The sequence below is a fragment of the Epinephelus moara genome, chromosome 5 (genome assembly GCF_006386435.1).
Source record: "Epinephelus moara isolate mb chromosome 5, YSFRI_EMoa_1.0, whole genome shotgun sequence".
NCBI classification, from domain to species: domain Eukaryota; kingdom Metazoa; phylum Chordata; class Actinopteri; order Perciformes; family Serranidae; genus Epinephelus; species Epinephelus moara.
In genome coordinates, this window is record NC_065510.1 from 13,203,538 (window position 1) to 13,229,547 (window position 26,010).

Sequence of the window (26,010 nt, forward strand, 5' to 3'; positions counted from 1 at the left end):
CTATTGGCATAAAATGCGACCGATCACTGTGGCTGCAATCGTACTATCAAATTCATAAAAACTCTGTCTGAATACATTGCTCTTCTTAATGGGTTCAGTTGACTATTTAATCTGCAATTTCCTATGACCTGTATCCCAAACACACACCGTGTGAAACTGTACGTGGGCAACTGTGCACTCAATGGGTATGGACTAGTCCTAAATATTTAAAGTAAGAGCAGAACGGCAGACAGGAGAATAATCACATATTAAAACTTGTCACTTTGAAAATATTAATAAAAACAAGTGGAAGAGATCCGCTGGATAGCTAGCTACCCTCACAGCCCCCACTTATTTCATATGTATGTCACTGTTTGTCCTATTTTTGCAGACATCCAAAAGCTAGACTCAACATTAAGTGATTTCTTCTTTAGTCAGTCTCCTTCCTCTTCCTCTTCCTCATTCATGCTTCCTTTGATAGATTATTCGCCTCCCCCAGCTCACAGGTGCATCTCATTTATCACATCACTTTGTCCACAGTCTCTCCCTGAGGGGTTTTCCATAGTTTTTCTTTCCCACTTTCCGATAACTCATCACATGCTGAGTCAATCCATAGTTACCCAAAATACAACGCAATACCTCAGTGCTGCTGTCCTAGGGGTTTGTCAAAATGAATGTGAAAGTTACCAATGTTACAGTTTTTTATTTTGGAACGTAGCTCGACAGGAGGAACTGAACCAAAAAGCAAGATATTCAATCGATGGTAATTGCCATATGACATCCTGTGGAACAGGAAAGGCATATTACACAAAATGGCAACTCTGTCACCTTTTTTATGCACCCTGGCTTCACTTAGAAAAACTGAGCTGGGAAAGAAAAGTTTCCAGATGACACTCACTCCTGGTGTGTTGTTTGTATGAGAAAATAAAACAGACAAAAAACAAAGACATGAAAAACTTTAATACTAGGCAATACAGCATTTTAACAGTGTGACAGAAATATGTAGAAATGAACAGATCTTCAGTATAAATGAAAAATAGATTTGCTGCAGCTGTCATTTAATTGCAGTGAGCTGATAAAACAGCGCAGGGTCTTTCCATCCAACTGTTTACAGTGTTATTACTGTATGATAGAGAGGAGGAACTAACACCAATGTTGGAGAGGTGCTGACCCCAATAAATCGCTGTGTGGTAACAAAAATAGCCACTCAGTCGTAGCCAGGATGAAAACATTTTTTTGATGATTTACCAACATGTCACCATGACAGTCTGACAGTTTATACTGAGCTATAAAACAGCTCAATAGACATTAAATGGGGAACAGGACACAGGTGTGCTCTCTCCCATGCAGAAGAGTGTCCTCCATTAACTTACGTGGAGGAGCAGCAAATAGCCACCTGATTTATATGCCTCTTAAAAGTCATGCTGGGTTCAGTCAATGTGAACCCACAGCGGTATCTGATGATTACAGGACTGCAACAGGAACAGTGCTCAAAAATACATAACTGCGACTAAAAGAATAAAAAAATCTGACTAGTTCACTCATTCATTCTCCGTAACTGCTTATCCTGTTGGGGGTCATGGGGGGTTGGAGCCTATCCCAGCTGACATTGGGTGAGAGGTGGGGTACACCCTGGACAGGTCACCAGACTGTCACGGGGCTGACACATTAACATGCTCACATTCACACCTATGGCCAATTTAGACCAACCAGTTAATCTAGCCTGCATGTCTTTGGGTGGTGGGAGGAAGCCGGTTTGAACCAGAAACCATCTTGCTGTGAGGCCACAGTGCTGCTAACCACTGCTAACCACTGCACTCCCGTACTGCCCAGTTCACAGTTGAACGTGTAGGAACACATTGTATGATGGTAGAAAAGCAACACTGACACAGAGCAGACACGGAGCGACATGATCATTCATTTGTTGTTGTGTTTTTGGCCACCTGGCTCGTTTGCTACAATTTTTTATCTCGTCAAGAAAGGTTTAACTTGTGTGCTGTTGTTAAATGTATCTAAGATGCATTAATTGTAAATGTTTAGTTTGTAACAACCAGTATCAGAAGGAGATGGTTCCCCACTGATCTCTGTGGAAATGACAACTTATTATTATCATATTTATCATAAAAATGTGGCACACAGCAAGGACAGTAAGTCACTGTAAAGGATTTCATACACATGGCTACAATGTTTTCTAAGGCTGTAATAGATATAGTGAACTTGCTCGGTCAGTGGATTCACTTTGTACATCTCTATTGACTGCATCTCTCCATTATTTTTACAGCGATTAACCCATCTCTTACTGAGGACGTGAAGAAGTACCTGACAGGCACTGAAGGGGGATCCATTACTTTACCTGACCCTCTGATGGTGCAGGGGTTTGTTTCATTTGGAAGAATAATCTTAGCTATGGTGGAAAATAAGAATATTGAAGTATATGAGGAACTTTACAAAGACAGACTTCTTTGGGACAGCGACACTGGACTCTTTTCAATCACTGGCCTGCAGAGGAACGACTCAGGGATTTATAATATTGACTCTAAAAAAGGAAACGTTTTCACTGCATCATATAAACTCACAGTGTATGGTAAGTTACATTTCCTTTGCCAGTAAACTGTACAGTGTGTTGGTGGCAACATTTCAGCACCCTAGGCCCATTTGTGACCTCAGCAGTTACTCCATGATCTAGGCCCAATCCTAATACACTGTTTCATTTCCAAATCAGCTGATTGATCACATGATTCCTTTCTATGCAACCCACTGGCAAATCTCATTCAGGGCACCCTATTCAAACTGCTCTGGCCTGCCTACTCTTGCTGCTTCTTCTGCAAGCTGCTTTGCAACCCACCTCCACCCCAGCTCCTCCTTTTCATGCTGTGTCTGACTTATCATGTCATTTCTGTTTGTCATTGATGCTGCTCTGTTCTGTTCCCGGGGGTCTTTGCTGCTGCTCTCCCTGCCTTAGGCCTTGGAAGGGCAGGGAGGTGCGCTCTTTCTACCTGTCTCTCTGTCCTCTCCCTCTTTGATGGCATATGACATCTGAAATTTTAAAAATTCCAGCAGCGAAGTTGCTGCAGTTGTTACCGCTCCTCTAGCATCAGTGCAGACCGGCAGGGTAGAAGCACGGGTTGCTAATGATGACCTACACGGCACTCTTCGAGTATCATTTATGAACAGAAAGTATAAAAGCGTAGTTTAGGACTTCTAAATATCATATTGTCTAGTTTTTAATCTCTGTAACTTTATTCTCTAGAGTCTGTACCAGCTCCTGCTGTGAGCACACTGAGTGTGAGCGCTGATGGCTGCACCTTGCTGTGTTTTGTGAAGAAAGCTGAGGAAGCGACACTGTCGTGGTACAAAGACGAGGAAATACTGAACCAGACTGGCTCCGTTCTCTCTTTGCCTCTGACTGTGCACAGCCAGGATTTCAGCTTCTCTTACAGATGTGTTGCAGCCAATCCTGCTGAAAACAAGACTCGTCCAGTCAATGTTACAACACTCTGCAGTGACCAAAACAACACAGACAGCAGGGGCAACATGAACACAAGACAATGTAAGACTAATGCCAACACTAATTTAAAAACAAAATATAAAACATCATAATTTAAAAGCTTTAATATTTTTTCATGTTGTTCAGTGTGTTTTTTGATGTTGTGGGTGTTTTGTTTGACAGATGTGATTGGAATTGTAATTCTCATCGTGTTGGCTGTAATTCTTATATTTGTCATCACGTGGAAGTATCTCGACAAAAACAAGAGGACAATCAGACAAACACAAGGCAGGTATTTGTTTTTTGTTTGTTCGTTGTTGTTTCCTATCTCACTGCTTGTTTCTTTTCCACTTTTTACTGTGGTTATGAATGTAAATTGAGCTGAGAGATAAATTGTGTTCACATGACATCACTGGGTTGAACAAAGGCCATTGAAAAACTTAAAGGGGTAGTTTGAATTTTATTAGAATGGGGTTGTATGAGTGTTTCACCCCACCCTTGGTGGCCCTATGGGATGAACAAAACTCCACCACTGATCAAATATAACCACATAAGACATCTTTAAAACACTAAAATCCATTTGATTTATTAACAAATAAACAAGCAAACAAGACAGCAAAAGTCCCATGCTGCGAGGCCCAGGCCCGTCTGGTCTTCCTCTGCAAAAGTTTTTCTCTATTGAGGTATCCTCTGGTCTCCACAGTAAGTGGCATTTCATCGTCACTGTCATAATCACTTATTTTTTTATCGTCTTGTATTCATTGTCTCCTCCATAAGCCACTTAAAGTCTGACGCAAACAGCTGATCTGCGGTATGATACAGTGAGCGGCAGAGTTGCACTTCTGCATAGGAATATGGATGTTTTACGGTAAAGCGGTGAAAATATCCTCAATATAACCTCCAATCAGACTGATATTTATTTTTAGGGGTAGGACTTTATTTAGGTGGCTAAAATATATTCTGTTGCTCCTCTGTGCTGGCACTCCTGCCTTCTTCTCCAAATTGGCATTGCACTGACACCATCTACTGAAGGTAGAACTATGACTATGGAAAAGTACCTTATACAACCCTGCTTCAAAAAACACTGAACTATCTCTTTAAGTTCCCCGAGCGTGGTTTTTCAGGTGCTTTCCATGTACAAAGAGCAACTGATCAGATGTCAAATTACCTTTCTTTTTGTCAGATATATTTACCTTTGGTTTTTTTCTTGTGAAGTGCTGGATCATTTTGCCTCTGGACCTCTTCATTCAAGCAAAACAGGAAGAATCACTTTCTGTTTGATCAGGGCCTGTCTCTAGCATTAGATCAGGACTCAAAACACACCCCAAACACACATTGAACATGGCTTAAAAGAGACAATTTCAAACCCAAGTACACAAATCGGCTTCACTATAACTCGCAGCATTCACAGACAAAGCACTTGTCTTTATCTGGACATGTTTTCCCAACAAATACAACATGTCGATCTTTTCTTCTTCTCATATAAATTCAGGGACAACACAGTATTTAACAAAGGTAACGTAACATAATTTGGCTTCATTACAACTCACAAGATTCACTGACAAAACAACTGTCTTATACTAAACACATTTTCCAGACAAATACAACATGCTAACATTATTAGCATCAGCCTATTGCATTTTACATTGTATAAATTAGCCTAGCAACAAGCAGAGATTTCCTCTGCTCATATGAAGCCAGGATAAATCCCGAAGGATAAATCACACACACGACTTAAAATGCTATTTTAGTGGAGGCTTCACAATTTATTGTTTCTTATCTGTGAAATGAATGGAAATAAAAGACATGGAGACAATGCAGGATTTAAAATAGACCTACAGCTTTACAGATTCTCATGAGGAAGGAAGTGTACTCAACACATTTTTTAGACCTCAAGTATACACAAAGTACATTTTTGGTGAGTACTGACTGTAAACATAACTTTTCTTTGTTTACAAACAGCCTCCACAAGACGCTTTTGAGTGACCTATATTTTAGTGCAAGTTTCAAAAATATTATTAAATAACTTTTTAATCTTAAATTTGTGAGTAGAATTAAAGATAAAGGGTTTAAAAAGTCACCTCTAGCAGTTTGATAAATGCAGACCCTGGTTATGTTAGTAAACAGGATGCAAACAGCAGTCACAGCTGTCAGAGTTTGACGCACAAGCCGTATTTCACATTGCCTATAAATATCCTGTCAGGTAAATGTAAGAAGAGCAGGTTATATCAGACATTGAACAAACAACCAATGCATCACTTCACTTCTGAAGAGAGTTTCAAAGTAAACAAAGCAGCTGCAGCGTGAGAAAATGACTCAGAGCCAGAGACTGGTTGCACAAAACACCTTAAGTTAAGAAAGTCCACGTTAAGAATTTCTTAGAATAAAATCAGTTGCACAAAGCATGTGTTTTCCTTCAGGTTTCCTTAAAATGTTCACATAAGTACTTAAGGTTTTCGTCGTATCTTAGTCTCATACTTAAGGAACCCCTTAAAGATAGTTACACCATTGAACAAAAGACTTTAGGTATCACAAGCAAACAAATGGTTGTCATGGAAACTGTAGTATTTTAACACTGTAAAATCTCTTTAAATGCAGTAAATAACTTTACATTTTTACTTAACTAAGGGCGCCTTCTAAGGGATTCAGTGCAACACCCTTAAGTATGTCCCTCAGTTTAGGAAAAATTAAGTCTTAGAAATTTAAGGTGCTTTTTGCAACTGGCTCCAGAATCATACAGGAAGTCAGACAAATATTTACTACATGGAAAATACTGCAGATCAAGTGAAAAATATATTCATTTTGTAATTATTTTAATCCACAAACTTTGATTAAGCAACCAATAATTGTAGTTTAGTTAATGTTCTGGTCTTTTATAAGGTTATGTTCTGTGGTCGTCAGAGCATTTATTCTTTAATTTGCACTCTTAGTAAATGAATGTACATAGACATGTCCTGTTAGGATTAGGTCCAATCCAAACTTCCCATTCCTTGAAAGAGAGAATTTAAATCAAACATCCTCACATCATAAAACCTCAAATACTTACATACATTGTTCATACATGAGGCAGAAAAAAGACATTTATACAAGATTAAACATAAGTTTTCCTTTAATATGTTAGACAAAGAAGTCAGGACATTTTAACATCCGTCTGTACCGATTTTACTTAAAAAGGCATCATGTTCCAGTAAACCCTGCGGTGCCAAGGCAGATGTCACACTGAAGTGAAAGAGGCAGCTGCCTTTCGCTCTAACTGTGTAAATATCTGTCTGAATGTCTCACTGATTAGAGACAGGATCTGGTCAGTGCTACAGTGCTAAAGGATGTGACCTCAGCTTTAGAGGATGTTTGCTTAAACCGAAGACAGAGCTTTTTGTTTTACTTCACAACACATTTATCACAGTAAACTTTCCCCAAATTCCAATGATGTTCTGTAAAGCTCTCTGTAACCATGACGACTGTGGGAGTCTAAGCTTTAGTTAAAGGCTTTATGTTTGGCTTGTGTGTGGACTCTGAGATCAGATTACAAACACATTTTAAAAGCTTTGAATACACAAAGTACACACACACACACACACACACACACACACACACACATTGGTGTCACATGCTATCAGGTTTGATTATATTTGCTTCAGGATGTTATATGATCACTAGCATCGCTTTCCAGGTGCTTTCCAGGTAGAGTCACAATGGAGACATGAACATCAGTCACTGTTGAATAGAGTGGTGCAGGAAGGAGTCCTAAAGCACAGAAACCAGTTAGGGTTTTAGCACTTTGGTTTCCTTTACAAACTTCAAAGAATTTGGTTAGATGTCTGAAATAAGGTCTGTGGTTAACACAAGCGAAAGAGATAGTTGCTAACAAGGGGTACTTGTGTTAACAAACTGAGCCTGTCAGTGGCCAAAAGAACCACTTTTAGTGGACGTAAATATGACATGGCGCACCTGCCCCGAGTGGTTCCTCTGTTGCCTGTTTTGCCACTGCCGTCTGCAGCCCTTTCTCACAGTACTGGACCAACTTCAAAAACTCCTGTTCACACGAGTCACTTGGACTCAAAATGTTTTTGTACCTGTGAAGCACTTTGTCACCCTCGATTTCAAATGTGCTGCTGTATAAATTACATTTTACTTCATTGCAACTTAACAATTAACTTCAGCTTTGTCTCTTTGCAGATTCAGTGAGCAGCGAACCAGACGTTAACTATGCTGACATTGATATTTCTGAAGACAGACGCAGTCAGGTTGGTCTGCAAACACACCCTCAGGTAATGTGTGATGGAAATTATGTCCCCTGTTTCCAGGCAATGCTGTTGTCAGCAGTGTTTGCATAGTTACTCTCCCACCAAGTAAATCTATCATGTCTGCTAGAGTCACTGAGGGTTTAGACGTGGCGTCTCAAATCTGTTACCAAACATGTCTATCTTCATGTAGTTCACTGTAAACATGCAAATATCTAAATATCTGCCAACTATGAACATTAAAAACTGCTGGTCTAAGTTTATGCACTTAAGAGTCAGCTCAATTAACCAGGGCAAACAATTTACCTGCTAACTAGCCAGCAGCATCATACAGTAAAGCCAAAGGTAAATATTAACTTGCATCTGTCACATATCACCTACATAGCTTAAGTGGTTTGACTATCAAAAAGACAGAATGTGACCAGATCAGATAGATTTATCAGTAGAAAGGACTCTCTTAAAGTCTTCATACCACTCACTTCCCTTATTTTTTCTTCCAGGGGGGAACTTTACCAGATTCATCAGAAAGTGCCGACAACTCCAATCTATCAACAGTCTATTATAAACTGGAGGCTCATCGCATGGTGCCGATTCATACAGACACTCTTTATAATGTCTGAGACCAAACGATGGACTGCTCACATCATCATCAAATATGGCAGCTTAGTCAGATGTCCTATGTTTCAAACTAGGAGCTAGGAGAAGTTCTGAACTAAAAAAAAGGCACATTTGATGTACGACTCCACCTGATAAGCAGAGTCCATCATTTGGTGGTGTGCTGTCTGTTGGTGGGTCATTTCCTGTGCAAATGGCTGAATTGGGTGTGACTGTCCCCCCTGAGTTGACTACTATCTGGGACCCCTCGAGTGTCACTTTTGGACGTGTCAGTCTCTGTGTCAATTTCTGCTCATTACGTCTTACAGTGTCTTCAAAATGAACTTTTGTCTTTACAGGAAACATGGTTAGGTTTAGAGAAATGATCTGACGACTGTGTCACCTGACAATTAAATCATGTGACATGCACCAGTAACTACATTATGTGGTTAAAAAAACTCAGGTTGACTTTGATTCACACGGGACACAAACAGCAGTCTCCTAGATGAAAGTCCAGTGTGTGTTTGACCCCACCACAACTCCTTCTTTCCACTGTATTCTGTAACAGGTAGTATTAGGACCTAATTGCAACACAACAGAGACCAGGAACAGTCTGTTATGGCGTTTACTTTTACAACTCAGCAGATACAGGTCGGGACCAGTAACCAACACACAATACAGTTCAGCACTCCAGCAAAGTCTCTCCACAAGGGCCTTGGCAGCCCGGCTGGTTTGGCAGGCTGAACCAGGCCGAGAGGCAGGTGAGTGAGTGGTGACATTAGCAATGGTACCATGAAGGAGCAGGCAGGGGATGTAGTCATGGAGGTAGAAGATCCAGAACCAGGTAAATACACAGTCCAGGTAGGCGAACCAGTAGGAGACAGGCAGAAGGTAGGTCGAGGCCAGGCAGAGAGCAGAGAAGCTAGCAGGTAAGTACTCACAAGACACACAAATACAATGGGAAGTGTGGGGACCACAAGAAACCAGAGGTAAGCAGACTGGAACCCTCACACTATAGCGTCGTCATCAGATGGTAACACCAAGCAGCCACAGGCAAACAGGAACCAAGGATGTGGAAGCAGATGTCGTGGTCAGGGACAGAAGCGTGGTGCGTTCGCCAGGAATAAGATGAAGCAAGCAGGTCAGAGACAGGCGGGGTCTGCTATGGGAAATCAGTCTGGAAGAGTCTTGCATGAGTGGCGAAGAACAATCTGGCAATGAGTGTCTGTGAGGCCTGGATATATATTGTGGCTGTGAGTAATGAGGAACAGGTGAACTGAGTTGCCTTGACGAAGAGGTCGTGATTAAAGCTGAGGCTCTGGAAACCGAGCAGAGCAGGTGACCAGGAATTCAGAACTCTGACTTTCTGGCTCTTTCTGCAACATAACTGCGGCAGACAGGATTACATAAGAGTTAGTTGAAAGTTAGTTATTTACCACCCTGGGAATGAGAACAGGTTGCTCACATACATGGACAACAGAGTGATTCCAGAGACAGTGGACCTTTTGGTTTTGATTTACTCATATCTGCACTGTTTGTAGACAATCTGAAGGACAGACGTGATGAATGCATTTCATTTCCTATTTATTTTATATTATTGTTCTTGTAAAATATTTATTTTTACTGAATCTTTGTCTCACATTATTAAGGTTTGCATTTTTTTCTAATAGCCAGCAGAGGACGACTCCACTGGCTGCAAAAAAAAGAAAGCTTGACTGAACACGTTTATGTGAAAATGACTCTTCATGAATTTCCATTTTGTTTATTATCTCAGTAAACATTTTCCTAATGAGTTTATGGTCTCAATCGCTAGTTTTAAGTCTTCCTCAGAACAGCGTGATGTTCATTCTGTAAATTACAGTCCCATTTAGAGTAAAATAGATAATAAAGCATGGTATAGAAAAGATCTTTATTGTCATTGTGCTTCAAACAATGAAAACCCATTTAGCAACTCCTCAGTATGCTTTAAAGTATGTGTCTGCCTTGTGAATGACAAGTAGCTATCATGACGTTGTCCTCGGGTTCTCAGTCAGATCCAACCTCTTGCCCAAATATGATCACTTCTGGCTCCAAAAGACTGAAACGACACCGACAAAATTACCAAACCAAAAGCACTAAAACAGTAGTCCACAAACCAGTTGGTGATGTCACAGTGGCCACTTCTTTATACAGTTTATGGTTATTGATTACTTTAATTTTCTAAGGCAGTTGGTTGCCATCAATTTTTTATGATGACTCCCCATTATCCTAAATATACATACAAATAAAACCTTTGTATAATGTATTGTACTTTGTCACCTTCACAGCAGATGGTAGGCATGGAAGGAATACAGTAATGTATTGTACTTTGTCACCTTCACAGCAGATGGTAGGCATGGAAGGAATACAGTCATTGTTTGATAGCCTGCAGGCAGGTGCAACTCATACAGTGCTATAAAAAAACGACTTCATTCATAGGAAGGAGGAAACGGAAGACAATAGACAACAGTTTGGTTGGTTACATGTAGGTTAATACTGTGTATTCATGTTTCCTTACAGAATTATCTTTCAACTGGTGCTTCCAGTCCATGTAGTATAGTGTTCATTTCCTTGTAGACATAAGCAGGCCTGCTCTCAGTGGGGTCAGAAGGTACAGATGACCCCTACTCAAGGCCAAAGGGGGGCCCATGAAAAGGTCTAAGGTGACCCTTTTATGAGATCGCGTCCAACATTTCCTTACACTGACAATACGAGTTATATGTATTTACATGATAAATAATTATATTTTTAACACTGAAACACATTTCAATGTGCCATATGATATGATACACTTATTTTGGTGTATTTCAATATTTCTACACATTGGGGTCTCTAAACAGTCTTGGGATGAGATAAATTGGGTATGACTGTAAAACTGAGTTGACAGCCACACTAGGCTATCTCAGTTCTGTACACAGTTTAAGAGATAAGATAAGATAAGATAAACTTTATTGTCCCGCAAGGGAAATTCATCTTGGGCACTATAGTGCAAACAGCTGCAATATTCACACACATACATACATACAATCAACACAGACAAGTTGCCAACATAGTGCACTGAGTGTGTTACAGTTACGGACTACTGGTGCAAGAGTAGTGCGACCATTTGCCTTGTATGTAAGGTTACAATCAAAGGGAACTACAGGTATTGCACTGGCCTATCTCAAAGTGCAAGTGAGTGCAGATAAAAACAAATAAATACAGAGGTCAAATAAAAACACCAGTAAAAACAGTTAAAATTATATTAAATCAGTTGCAAATAAAAATCAGTTGCAAATAAAAACAATACTAGATAAGAACAACAATGACCAGACCATTTAGGCATAAAATAGCCCTGCGCACATACGGCTCAACCAGGGGGGCATCGCAGGGCCAGCAGGTGGGCAGGCAACCACCTATTAGCATAATTGAGGAGAATTCAGTAATAAGCAATGGTAAACAGTGATTAACGGTGAATTTGACTGGCAGGGCATCAGCAGCCATAAGCCTCCCCCCTGCCCACATGTTATATGTTCCATATAAAATTACCAGAATGGAGGTGGGTCCACAACAGTGAGCCCTCCCCATCACCCGACCGAGGTCAGGTGGTGGGGTGGAGGGGGGCTAGGGTAGTGGATCCGCAGCAGTAGGCCTCCCCACTACCCTAGTGGGGGGAGGGAGGGGCTCTGCCACGAGAGGTGTTTGTTTGTTTGTTTAATAATAAAATGGAAGTGGGAATAAAGGACAATTTGAACCGGTTGCTCCTACACCTGCTGGCTCTGTAGTGCCTCCCCGACGGCAACAGCTCATACTCCTGAAAGAGAACATGAGAAGGGTCATTCAGGATCTTATTTGCTCCCTTGACAACTGCTCCCTCATATATTGCCTGGAGGGACTGGAAGTGATCATGTTTCCCCACTATCTTCATAGTTGTAGTCACCATTCTCTGAAGTCTGGCCTTACACTGGACTGTGAGGGAGCCGAACCACACTGCCATGCCGTATCTTCTAATACTATACTCTTATAATACACAGCGTTATAGAATGGTAACATGATCTCGGTTCGGACCCCAAACAGCCGGAGCCTTCTGAGCAAGTGTAGCCTCTGAGCTAGTCTGTTACAGAGGAAATCCACATGATCACTCCAGCATAGGTTATTAGACACCATCAGGCCCAGGTATTTATAAGAGGACACCTGTTCAATAACGCAGTTATCAAAGATTACCGGGTCATGAGCTGCAATTTCTTTAGGATCAAAAATCATCTCTTTTGTCTTTTTGGTATTTAACACCAGGAAGTTATTGTAACACCAGATTTTGAAGGTGGCTATCTCACTGAAGTACACAGAGGGGCAGGCATTCACATCCAGCAGACTTAAGATGATAATATCATCTGAAAATCTGATGACATGGTTGTTAGGATGTTAACTCGTTGCATTCGTCAGTGTACAGTGTGAAGAGGACTGGGGAGCTGACGCTCTGATTACAGCTGCCTTCAAGATTTATAAATGAAGGAAAAACTTAAGTAATTAGTAATATAGTAATTTCTACAATCAGGTTCTTGAGTTTTCTTGATTTTTTCTGACCAAGGAAACTGAAGCAGGAACAGTTAATCAGTACAAATCTTAGAGGGCTTGGAGTTGTGTCAGAAAGTTTGACTTTAGCTCCCTCTAGTGGTTGCATCGGAAAAGCTAAAGTGGCAGACAGCATAACATGCCACTACCAAACATGCCCCCATCAAAAATGTCAAGAAATTAGATTGAATAATCAAAATAAAGTAATCTACAACATGTCCTGTGGCTGTAAATTTAGCTTCAAATTAGATTATGTCTATTTCCTCAGCTGTGAGGGAAGAGGCTTAGTCTTACATTTCTCTCTCTCAGTCACTTTGACACACTGTCACACTTTACCTCCTCCTATTTATTATATTATATATTATATCATATTTATTATCAGTAGCAGCAGTACTTTTATTATATATTATACATATGCCATGCTCATACTATAATGTATTTTATATCCTGTGTTATAATGATGTACAAAACTGTTTAATATGTCAGACTTCATTAATGCATTTCACCTTATATTATAAATATACGCAATATAACATGACTGGGAGTGCTGTTGTACTGAATATCAGCACTGCTGTAATTTACTTGTGTCTCGGTTTGGTCTGTTTGGTCTGTCTGAGCCTTAAAACAGCAGTCTCTCCTGTTTTGTTGTATAAGCAAGCAGATGTCCAACGACAGTCAAAGTGACAGTCTAATGTGGTGGCACTAACATTATTAGTGTGCCAAGATCAAGGCTGAGCAGCACCAGATACTGATGACTCTTCTTCTCAGCATCCCATGGATTTCTGTCCAGAACATGAGGGATGGGCAGTTGAACTTATGTATGATGGCATCTTTTGTTTTCCAAAAATGTTTCCTTTACCAGACTATCTCTACTAAATAGAGAAAGACAGTGAAAGCCACATCAGCATAAAAAGTAGGACGTGTAACATATAGGTTGCAAGATGAGTTCAGATTAATGACATGATAAATATTCCACCTGAACTGGGACCACTGCAAACAGTGCTAAACAGTGCCGCAACAAATGCCACTAAATGTACTGCATATACAGTTGTGTTCAAAATAATAGCAGTGTGTTTAAAAAAGTGAGTAAAACCCAGTGTCAGCATTTTTCTTTACAAACTCAAACATTTACTATATAAACTGAAAAATGCTTGAAGATTTAGCTTTCCTGTGAATCCTTGAACTAATATTTAGCTGTATGACCACTGTGTCTGAGAACTGTTTCACATCTGTGTTGCATGGCAACAGGTGTTCCAGCCCAGGACGACTGGAGTATGTTCCACAATTCCTCTGCATTTCTTGGTTCTGCCTTAGAAACAGTATTTTTGATGTCACCCCACAAGTTTTCTATAGGATTAAGGTCCGGGGATTGGGCTGGCCACTCCATAACGTCAATCCTGTTGGTCTGGAACCAAGACACTGCTCGCTTACTGTTGTTGTCTTGTTGAAACACCCATTTCGAGGTTATTTCCTCTTCAGCATAAGGCAACATGACCTCTTCAAGTATTTTGATGTATTCAAACTGATCCTGTTCCCTGTTCTTCCCACATCATGATGCTTGAGCCACCATGCTTCACTGTCTTCACAGTGTACTGTGGCTTGAATTCAGTGTTTGGAGGTTGTCTGACAAACTGTCTGCGGCCCCTAGACCCAAAAAGAATAATCTTGCTTTCGTCAGTCCACAAAATGTTGCACCATTTCTCTTTAGGCCAGTTAGTATGTTCTTTGGGAAATTGTAACCACTTCAGCACAAGTCGTGTTTGCAACAATGGGGCTTCTTGCCGATAGCTTGGTTTCACATAGGTGTTTTCTAATTGACCTATGGCTAAGCCACGCCCCCTCCACTCATCGGACAAACTATCAACATTCAGTGACCGGGCACTATGGCAGGTGTCACAGTACACGGCATTTCGCAGGAGGCTATTGATGATTTTTGGGGACATAAAGATCAGATGTCATTGAGAAGTAACAAAAAGGGCCTAAACTACGCATTGGAGGGGTATGTTCATCATTTTATTGTTGAGAAGGTCGATGAAAAGCTTAAATTACAAGCCAATATTTACAGGTCACAGTGTACGCTTGTGAACCGCATCTCGTTGCCGTCGCCATCAAAGACAACAAGTTAAAGTGCCACTGAAGTTAAGGTTTTTGGCTCAGAATATGAGAAAAGGATAACGGCCTTTTTACCATCTTTACCAAGAGTGTCTCTCTGTTAGTTTGGTGCTACAGTATTTACATTGAATCATTCAGCATAATGTTTGCCAACGTTTGCTAAATTAATCAAGCTAAGCTCCAGAAGTTAACGTTAGCTTAACTAGAGCCCTCTGGACAACAGCTAACAATGATATACGATCACCAAAGTACAAAAACTAGAACAAAATAGGCTAATGAACTCCCAGCAAACAAGGTGACATGATGAACCACGCAGCTAGGAGCTAACGTTAGGCTAACTTTAGCTAATGTTAGCTAGAGATGTTAAAGATAACTTTATATTTTGGTGTTGGAAGTGTTCAAATTTTCATTCATAGTCCATTTGTAGTCCAAGTAGTATCGACTGATAACGTTTTGGCTGCGATACCTGCTGACAACACCAGAGCTTCTTAATTATGGTCCAGAGCCCCCAGAGGCTTAGCATCATCAGACCAGTGGCAGATGAACAAGGGTGTAGTGCTATTTGTACAAGTACTGGAGTACACCTATGATGCACACATGCAGACACACACAGTTAAATTGTGGCTTGTTTCATTGGTTATGTAAGAAAGATAAGATAAGATAAGATAAGATAAGATAAGATAGTACTTTATTGATCCTAAACTTGTGTGTTACAGCAGCAAGTAATCAACCAGTAGGCCTATGTGGACATTAGAATATAGATAAAAATGAGTAGTACTAACATTTAAAATATACAATTAAAATTTTTTTAATAAAAAGTTAGCCAGCTACAGAAAGAGAAATCAATAATTGAATATATTGTGCTGCTCAAAGGCTACCAGTGTGTCAGTTTAAAGAGCAAACTTGTTTGGTGACCTCTAGCTCAACCTATAGGCTGCCCCAATGCAGCTCATGGCCCTTTGCTCCATGTCATCGCCCTCTCTCCCATATTTCCTGTCTATCTGAGCTGTCATAACAATAAAAGGCAAAACTTGCCAAAAAAAACAAGAGACTGACCTTGGTAACTGAAACTTACTTGAATACAGTGAGTATACCTACCCATAGCTGTTGAGCAACGACTTCTGATGAGGTATGGCGACACCACCTGGACAAACCACATCGTAAAACCAGGACTGGCAGTAATAATAATAATGCAAATTCGTCAAATTTAGTTATGTTTATGATTACATTTGCTAACAGAGTGTTGCAGGAATGAATCCTAAAACCAAGGAAACTTTGAAAGAGGGAAAGCACATGACGTCATTGACAGCGTTCAGATTTAGCATTAATAATAATAATAATAATAATAATAATAATAATAATAATGCTTTTTTTTTTTTGTTGGCGCCTTTCACAACACCCAAGGTCACCTTACAGATAAAAACAATAGCAAAAATAGACATAAAATACAGTAACACAAGAGATACATATAAAAATACATAAAAAATACAATGTGGCTAAATTAATAGGTAAGGAGGATAAATCAGTTGGGGGACAGAGTGTTATAGGGAGTAGGAAATTTTAAAAAGGTGTGTTTTGAGGTGGGGCTTTAAGGTGTCAATAGAGTCCAGAATGTGGATGTGTAGTGGGAGTGAGTTCCAGAGTCTAGGTGCTGAGCAGCTAAAAGCCTGAGCACCCATTGAACTGAGTGTGAATGGAGATGTAGAAAGCAGAGCAGCAGATGAGGAACGGAGTGAACGGGGTGGGATGTAAGGGTGTAACATATTAGAGAGATATGGGGGAGCCTGGTTATGGAGAGCTTTGAATGTTAACAGGAGGAGCTTGTAATGTATCCGTTGTTGGACAGCAGGGAGCCACTGGAGTTGAATGAGGACTGGTGTGATGTGATCCGAGGACTTGGTATGAGTGATGATTCTGGCAGCAGAGTTCTGGATGGATTGTAGACGGTGAATGAGTTTATGTGGTAAGCCAGTGAGGAGGGAGTTACAGTGATCCAGGCGAGAAGTGACCACCAGAGCATTTATGAGGACCTCAGTGGAGTGCTGGGTGAGGGAGGGGCAAAGTCTGGAGATATTGCGGAGATGATAAAAGGCTGTGCGTGAGATGTTATTGATGTGGGATGTGAATGAAAGGGTGCTGTCCAAAATAACGCAGAGACTTTTAACTTCAGTTGAAGTGAGGACCAAACAGCCGTCAGGATATAGATGATAAAGAGTAGGGGACACAGGACAGAACCTTGTGGAACACTGTGAGTGAGTGGTGAGGGTGATGATCTGGTAGTTTGTCCTTGGATGAACTGAGAACGGTCAGACAGGTATGGATGGAACCACTGAAGAGGAATGCCAGAGACCCCAGTGCTAGCCAGACGGGGTCTCTGGCATTCCTCTTCATTGCAACCAGACTGGAACCACTCCCACTATAGTCCCATCATATCTGTGCTCTTTCACCTTTGACTGAAAAATGTTTCCACCAGATCAAAAAACCCACACTACATGATGTTCACTGACGTTTTTTTTCATCTCAATGTGCATGTTCATTTTCGTTGTTATTTGTCTCCAAACAAGTCATGGCTCTAATAACAGGAGAAGAAGGGGATCGGCACCACACTCTGGCTCCAATGCAAAATTTGAAATCTGTCACTAACATCATGTCCTTTCCTTCTTTTATAATTTCCTTGCCTAAAAGACGGAGTACATCTGGTTCCCCTTGTCTTTAAAAATAGCGATTGCAACAAGTGGCTAAATTTGACAACAGAGCTTCATCAGGCCAAACGTGGCTTTACACCCTTGATCTGGTGGCGACATTGAAGACATGCGAATGTGGTGTAGTTTATCTTTTTACTTATGGCGATTGCAATTACGCTTAAAATACAACAGTGGTGCTCATCTGTGAAGATCATCTTGCTGAACAAAACGTAAATATCATATAAATAAATATATAAATAAACTTTTGTTTGCCTCAGAGCTATTCTCTGCAAACTCTCTGTAAACCACAGGCCGACTAACATGACTCAAAGCACACCAGAGACATCACAAGAGACATCATCGACCCACGACAACGTACTTTCAGTTCCATAGAGACCGACCACAGAGAACGGTCTTCTGTCACTTTCTCACATGACATGCAGACCATATGTTTTGACCTTTTAACGCCTATGGTTCCATCTGTGGAAAACTCTAAGTGGAGCTTTAAGACTGCTGTGAGAACAATAACTACACAAATATGAACGTTATATAGAGCTGCCTGCTTTGCACAATTTTTTCATATTCATTTTGTATTTTTTAACACATCTTGTGCAGATAAATGTTGTACAGGAAATCGTTCTTCTTTCTGAGTCCTGCTTGTCTTGTTATAAACTGCAGACTGGGTGCCATGTTCAGGAAATCAAGCAGCATGTCTTTGCTTGCTCTATCTCTAAAAACAACATACGCAAAGACCTGGTTATAATTATCTGTCATGCAAATCAAAGGGCACTCCCCAAGAAGCACTCCATCTCCGGTTTCGTATGGTTACATAGATGTATAGAGCTGCAAAGTGTGATGTTCATTCTTCCTGTTATCTACAAACATTTATCAACTGACACTGTCAATGAGAAGTTTGACTGAGCAAATTTTCTTTAAAACCAAATTTAATGCATGCTGGGAGGTAATGATCAGACAGTGCTCTCTGCATCAATATCATTAGTGACAATGTGTGTGTATGCATAGGAGTAGTAGAACTTGGAAGGACAGTTTTAATAACATGTCTGTTCCCTCCCCCCCCTTAATAAAAGCATCGAAATAGCAAAGGAGACATTTTGACCACATCGGTGCATATAAATTCACCAGAATGCAGAATTAAGTGCTTGATGCTCAAAATTTTTCTGGCCGAGGACCCACCTTCTCAATGTGAAAAAAAAAACCCTATGTCCTTGTGTGTGAGTGCATACCCACTGCAGTATTGTTGTTTTCCTTTGACTTGTTCTAGCTGCTGCAAGTTTAAGCGGGAGCTGCCTGTCTTCATTAAACTCTGCGATGGAAGTACGGGTGATAATCACTTTCATTTTTATAGGTAAGTTGCCTATCTAACTATGATGTACTTGCACATCACGCCTAACCTGACTTTTCTGATTTCTGCTCATAAGAGCTTGCGTTTTTACGCACGAACACAATGTTCTAAAGATACAAATCGAGACACAATACAGGGTTAAAATACAAACAAAAAACAAAACAAAACAAGTAATAGTTACAGTAAAACTACAAAAAAAAACTACATTTGAAACATTCTAGACTTTTGTCTGTCACTCATTGGTTGTGTGTGGGCTGCAGGCTGACTGTTTTTCTCCAAAATATTCAGAGTTCAAAAGCAGTTTGTAAATATCACGATGAAAATCTGTGGGTGATTGTTCAGAGTCTGAGAGCATTATGACAAAACTGCCTCATCAAAGAGTTTACAGTGCATAAAATGCAACACTCGGACTTTGTCGAGAGAGCCTGTAACTACATGGAAGAAGTAAGTAAAAGTAAATATGTTTAGTTACTTAAGTTCATTAATATGGCACCTCTAAAGGCAATCTAGGTGCTTTATGCTAGACGCAGAAAGGCATAAAGACGATAAAGAAACAGTAGATCATTTTTAAGAAGGTACATAGGCCTATTGATTGGATTTTTATGGTAAAAACAGAAGAATAAAACTTTAAAAGGGTAGTGAGAAATATGAATAAATAGCTTGAAATTAAATGTAACAACCAGCAGTGGCAAACCAAAACGTTTTGGGCAGAATTTTGAAGAGCCTAGTTTTGAAACAAGTCTGGCACAAGTTTGTGCCAGAAACATGGTGCCTAAAGCTAAAAAAAACCTAACAGCTGCTTTTTGTTTCATGTTTAGTTTTGACGCCAGAGAGAGTAAGCCGACCTGTCTCAGACCATCTGAGAGGTCTGGATGGTTCATACAACCCAGTTGGCAGAAGAATGTTGGCATTGTACATCTCTGCAAACCACAGAGATGTTAAAGTTGCGTGTTATTATGTTATTAGCAGATATGTTGAAACTTTAAAAATGCTATGGTAAGGGTACGGTTAGGTTTAGGCACAAAAAACAAATAGTAATGGTTGTGAAAAGATGATGTTTTGGATCAAAATACCCGCTTTTGTTGGCACAATCCCAGATGGAAACGCAGATCTCTAAAAAACATCCACATTCAGTGCCTAAAAAGCCGCTGGAAACACAGCAATGACTCACTAAAAACAACCAGTTTTGTTGTTTGTTGGCTTGAAACAATGGTCTGCAGCTTGGTGTGTTGCCTATGCCATGCACCATCCCCTTCTCCTCCCGATGACAAAGTCAGCACATATACTATATTAATATATGAATGTTGATATGATTGTATGATGTACAGATATAATGTATTCTTGGTTTGCAGAAACATACAATGCCATTTTGTTCTTCTTCAAAAACATTTCAGTTTTATCTTTTTTTTCCAACAGAAAACTTTGATTTGTTCCATGCCTTCATTCAGTGGTATCGACATATGTGTCATCTGCATTATTATAGTAAAATGTTTTATTGTTTCCCATAATCTGAACTAGCTGGAATATGTTGTTGTGGAACAGAGGAGACCCGAGAATGGAGCCCTGGGGAACTCCACATTTCATTTGACATTACTCAGATCAACACATAGTAGTAGCTGTTTTTTTAAACAGGATTTATACCACTGTGCCTGAAAGTCCCACTCAGTTTTCTTGTCCGTCTTGTATGGAACTGAAACAATAGGTCAATTCATGGATTACAGTAGTTATTCTTCAAAAAACCTATTCGATCCTCAATTAATTGCTAAAAACCTTCATCAAGAAGAAATGCCAGAAAATCTCTAGTTTCAGCTTTTCTATGTTTAGCATTTTAAACTGAATTAATTAATTGTGCTACTTTGTTTAATACAATATGTAGGCCTAGGTACGGATAGTGTGTCTAATCTTCTGAATTTTGTTTTTCAAGACAGATGCAAATTCACTGCTCGACTTAGTGGATAGATTTTGGTAAAAACTGACACAAGAAGGTTAGTCAGTCAGTCAGCATAAGCAAATAAGGCATGTATATTATTGTTGTTTTTTGTAATTATGTCCAAGATGGAGGACTGTGTTGGACTTTTAAATCATACATTATAAACTTACAGTGAACCAGGAGACTTGTTTTTTACCACCTGCCTTCATCTTCTTGATGTTTTACCAGTGTGGCGTTTCTCCAAGGTGTTTTCTTTTTATCAGACTACTTTTACCTTTGACCTTTGTGTGAGCAGTGGCGTCAATAATATTTGTAATTTTCAACAGAAATGATCTACAACATCATTGACTTGGGTCAGAGAGAGGGCAGGTATGAGTAAGAAAAATAATTCACAGGTGTTGTCAGTAATATACTGATTAGCTCTGTTTGAACCACTGTGTGCAGTGACAACATTTACATGCACACTATTATTCCGAAAACGACAATATTCTGAATTTGATGCTGGCCATGTTAACAGCATATTCCGTTTGAATTTTACGAATTAGGCCATGGGGTTGCTGGGCTCAGCCTCAGAGATAGGGTAAGGAGCTCAGACATCTGGAGGGAGCTCAGAGTAGAGCCGCTGCTCCTTTGCGTCGAAAGGGGTCAGTTGAGGTGGTTCGGGCATCTGATCAGGATGCCTCCTGGGCGCCTCCCGTTAAGTGAATAAGCCCTGAATAAGCGAATGAAAATGGATGGAAGCCGAATGAAAATGAGTGGAAGTCGAATTAAGCATTTTCTAATTAAGACATCCTTGATATACCGTTATTAGTCAGGTTTTAGGAGCATTAGTTGAGCATGTATACAGCACATTTGGATAATGGGTCTCAACTGGGGTTTTTACGGCAGTTTGGCATCTTGCCTGTTTTCTCAGGTCTGTGCATTGTCATGGATACATTGTACACAAACCAACTCACAAACTGTTTGCTTAACTGTTTAATTTCTGGTCATAAGGTGAAACACACCTACTCTTAAACATTTTGAAAGACTTGAATATCAACAGGTTTTTCAAAATGTGCAAACATCACATGAAGGCACAAAAGAGAGAGCATGCTCACACGGTCCAACAAGTCAAACCAGTAGGACACTTTTGAAAAAAACGACATGTTGGAGCACGTTAATCAGAGTATGCACGGCTGCATGTAAACAGTCATATTAGTGGAATACTTACTTTCATTAGACATGTCAACAGCTTAGTAGGATAGTAGGATAACAATCGACCAGGTAAATTCCACCTCGATCAAAGTTAAGTACATTTTTCCCCTGTTAGTTTCTTCTCTCTTCTTCCCTCTCTTCCCTCATCAGAATGAGGTCGAGTGTACGGCCCAGTCCAACAGGGGATACTCCAGTTGGCACAGACGGCTCTCCTTGGCTCTGCCTTCCCTGTGCTCCTTACTTTTCTACCTTCCTTTGCTCTTTCCTACTTTTCTATCCATCTAACCTTTCGGGTCCCACTTGGGCCCCTGGACGGCACTATTACTCCCTTATATCCCAGATATTTAAAGTAAGAGTAGAGTGCCAGACAGGAGAATAATCACATATTAAAACTTTTTGTATATTATTTTTATTAATGATTTTGTATTTCCATACAAACATACAAGCCACAACAAAAATCCCTGCCCAAAGCCCAACCAAAACAGACACACACACACACACACACAGGTTATTGAACACCTGTGTATATGGGAAAGTGCAGTCTTCCATATTTTAGCTGGTAACACATCATTAATTTCCCTTTCCCAAGCTTTCTTGATACAATTAGCAGAATCAGACCTCTTAAAAACATTTATAGTAATCAACTTCTTCCTCTCTGGTGGAAGGGAAAACAATTCCAAAATAGCATGCTTCTCACAGGTGGACTCAAAATGAGGAATGTTTTCCCTAACAAAATGTCTAGCTTGGATGTAACGAAAAAAATTAGAGTGAGGTAAATTATACTTAAGACTTAATTCACCAAAGGAGGCAAACTTGTTGTCTATATAGAAGTCCTTTATACATTTGAGTCCTTTTAGACTCCATATAGCAAAGGTGTTGTCTAGCAATGCAGGGGTAAAGGCATAATTATGGCAAAGTGGTGTATGGACTGAAATACAAGGGACTTTATATGTCTGTTTGATCTGATTGAGAATGTTAAGTGAGTTTCTGAAAACAAAACTATTACTTACCAATTTAGTAGGAGATGTACAATTTGTAAAAAGTAGGGAAGATAGTGAAACATATGTTTTTTTTTAAGGACATAAGTTCTAGTTTTAACCAAATGGGAGCAGAGTTAAGTGACTTATAGTCTGGAGAACCCCACTGCCAAAATGCCAGTGCCCTAGCATTAGCTGCCCGATAATAATCTTTAAATTCTGGAAGACAGACCTCCATCCAATGTAGACCATAATACATGCTTTTTGGATAATCTGTGTTTTTATAACCCCAAATAAAATCTAGAATAACTGTCTCTCTGCCGAGATCCATATTGGCAAATTTTGAAAAATATATAAAAACTTTGGTAGTGACATCATCTTAATGGCGTTTACTCTGCCGATCATAGAGAGGGGTAAAGTCCTCCAGTATTCTATACTGCGTTTCAGTTTATCAATACCTTCAAGAAAATTTAATCTGGGCAGAAATTTAGGGTTTTTTGAGATCTTAAGTCCTAAGTATGTAACATAGTCTTGAACAACCTTAATAGGGCAGTCTTGTAAAATTATATTTTCTCCGATAAACATAAGTTCGCTTTTAGTGCAATTAATCGTATAACCAGAAATTTTACTGAATGATTGAATATATTGTAAAAGACAAGGAATACCCTCTTCAGGATTCATTAAGGTGACAAGTAAATCATCAGCATACAACATTACAAGACTTTCAGATGTACCTACTGGTATACCCCTGATATGAGGGTGATTTCTTATCCCAGTTGCCAGAGGTTCAATTGCTAAATTAAACAACAAAGGGGACAAGCAATCTCCTTGTCTCACACCACGGTATAAACTAAATGGCTCTGATACAATATTATTTGTGATGACAAATGATTTAGGGGAGCGATAGATCATCTCAACCCAGTCCATGAAAGTCCTTCCAAATCCAAACCTCTTCAAAGTTTCAAATAAATATGGCCATTCAATAGAATCAAAAGCTTTCTGAGCATCCAATGTTATGACAGCTGCTTGGGTGTTTTTACCCAAATCAGAATACAATATATTTAACAAACGACACACATTGAAAAAAGAAAGCCTGCCTGGTATAAAGCCAGCTTGATCTTGGTGAATGATTGTTGCTATATGCTTAGTTAGTCTAGTGGCTAAAACTTTTGTTATAATTTTGTGATCGAAATTGAGCAAAGAAATAGGCCTATAAATACCTGGATCTGTAGGATCTTTACCCTTTTTTAGCAACAAACATATATTTGCCCCATAGAGCAAATGTGGGAGTGTTTTTCTTGCAATAGAATCATCTATCATCCTAAGTAAAACAGGCGCTAAAATCTCATGAAAAGCTTGGTAAAACTCTGCTCCAAATCCATCCGGACCAGGACATTTACCTGTGGGGAATGAATTAATCACTTCTACTAACTCAGCAACAGAGAATGCTTCTTCCATGGAGCGCTGATTGTTCTCATTTAACTGTGGTATAGTTATTGTGTTAAAGAACTGAGAGTAATCTGTCTCTGTTGCTGTGGAAGCAGAAGTATAGAGATCTGAATAGAATTCCTTAAAACTGGTATTAATATCTTTTGGATCTGTAAGAATTTGTCCAGTTTTTGACTGTATTTCATGGATAGCAGTTTTTGCCAACTCTCCTTAAGTTGTCGTAACAGTAATTTTTGTGGTTTATCACTCATTTCAAAGTGTTTAGGTCTGGTCTTTAATAAAAGATTACTAATTTCTCCTACAAGAATAGAGTTATATTCAGATTTTAATTCCAGCATTTTTTTGTAATCAGACTGTTGTAGAAAGGATTTATAAGTTTGTTCTATACGACCGATTTCTTGTTCAATCTCTTTCTGTCTTTTAAGTTTGTCTTTTTTCCTTGAAGCCTCAAAAGAAATAATAAATCCTCTCATGGTAACTTTTAATGTTTCCCAGAGAGTAGAATCTGAGACTTCTCCGTTATCATTGATTTCTAAAAATTCTCTGAGATTTTCTGTCATAAATTCTGTCAGCCAAAGTCCCACCAGGAGGAGAAAAACAAAGAAAGTCATTATAACAGCGGAATACTCGCTGCAACCCTCCGTCACTCCGCGGTGAAAAAGTACAAAAAGGAAATGAAATTAAGCATTTAGTCCGCCGTCTATACTTGTCTTAGAGGAGATCAAGTGGGCAAACTCCCAGTTCAAAAGCCTGCATCCACAAAACAGTTAGATATTTAAATCTTGTTCAATAAATGACTCAGCGTCACTTGGGGAGGTAAAAACTTTTACCTGCTCATTGTGGTGAACATGAAGTTTAGCAGGCAATCGCAAAGATAGACATATTAAAACTTTTCACTTTAAAGATATTAATAAAAACAAGTGGAAGAGATCCACTGGATAGCTAATTACCCTCACAGCCACTTAATTTACTTTCATATGTATGTCACTGTTTGTCCTATTTTCGCAGTGGGTTTCAACCAGGAACCATCTTGCTGTGAGGCCACAGTGCTGCTAACCACTGCTAACCACTGCACTTCCGTGCCGCCCAGTTCACAGTTGAATGTGCAGTAACACATTGTATGATGGTAGAAAAGCAACACTGACATAGAGCAGACACGGAGCGACATGATCATTCATTTGTTGTTGTGTTTTTGGCCACCTGGCTCGTTTGCTAAAATTTTTATCTTGTCCAGAAAGGTTTAACTTGTGTGCTGTTGTTAAATGTATCTAAGATGCATTAATTGTAAATGTTTAGTTTGTAACAACCAGTATCAGAAGGAGATGGTTCCCCACTGATCTCTGTGGAAATGACAACTTATTATCATATTTATCATAAAAATGTGGCACACAGCAAGGACAGTAAGTCACTGTAAAGGATTTCATACACATG

The 26,010-nt window shown here is 39.6% G+C and overlaps 1 protein-coding gene across 2 annotated transcripts in view; it reads left to right on the forward strand.

Annotated features, from left to right (window-relative positions):
• LOC126391020 (uncharacterized) overlaps positions 1–26,010 on the forward strand; it is a 52,332-nt gene that overhangs the window by 18,374 nt on the left and 7,948 nt on the right. Inside the window, exons 4-5 of one of the 2 annotated variants that reach the window (XM_050045592.1) lie at positions 2,261–2,563; positions 3,230–3,529. The exons of the other annotated variant lie outside the window; for it this stretch is intronic. Coding sequence (XP_049901549.1) covers positions 2,261–2,563; positions 3,230–3,529 — 603 coding nt within the window. The remainder of the gene's footprint in view (positions 1–2,260; positions 2,564–3,229; positions 3,530–26,010) is intronic. 2 annotated transcript variants of the gene reach the window in all.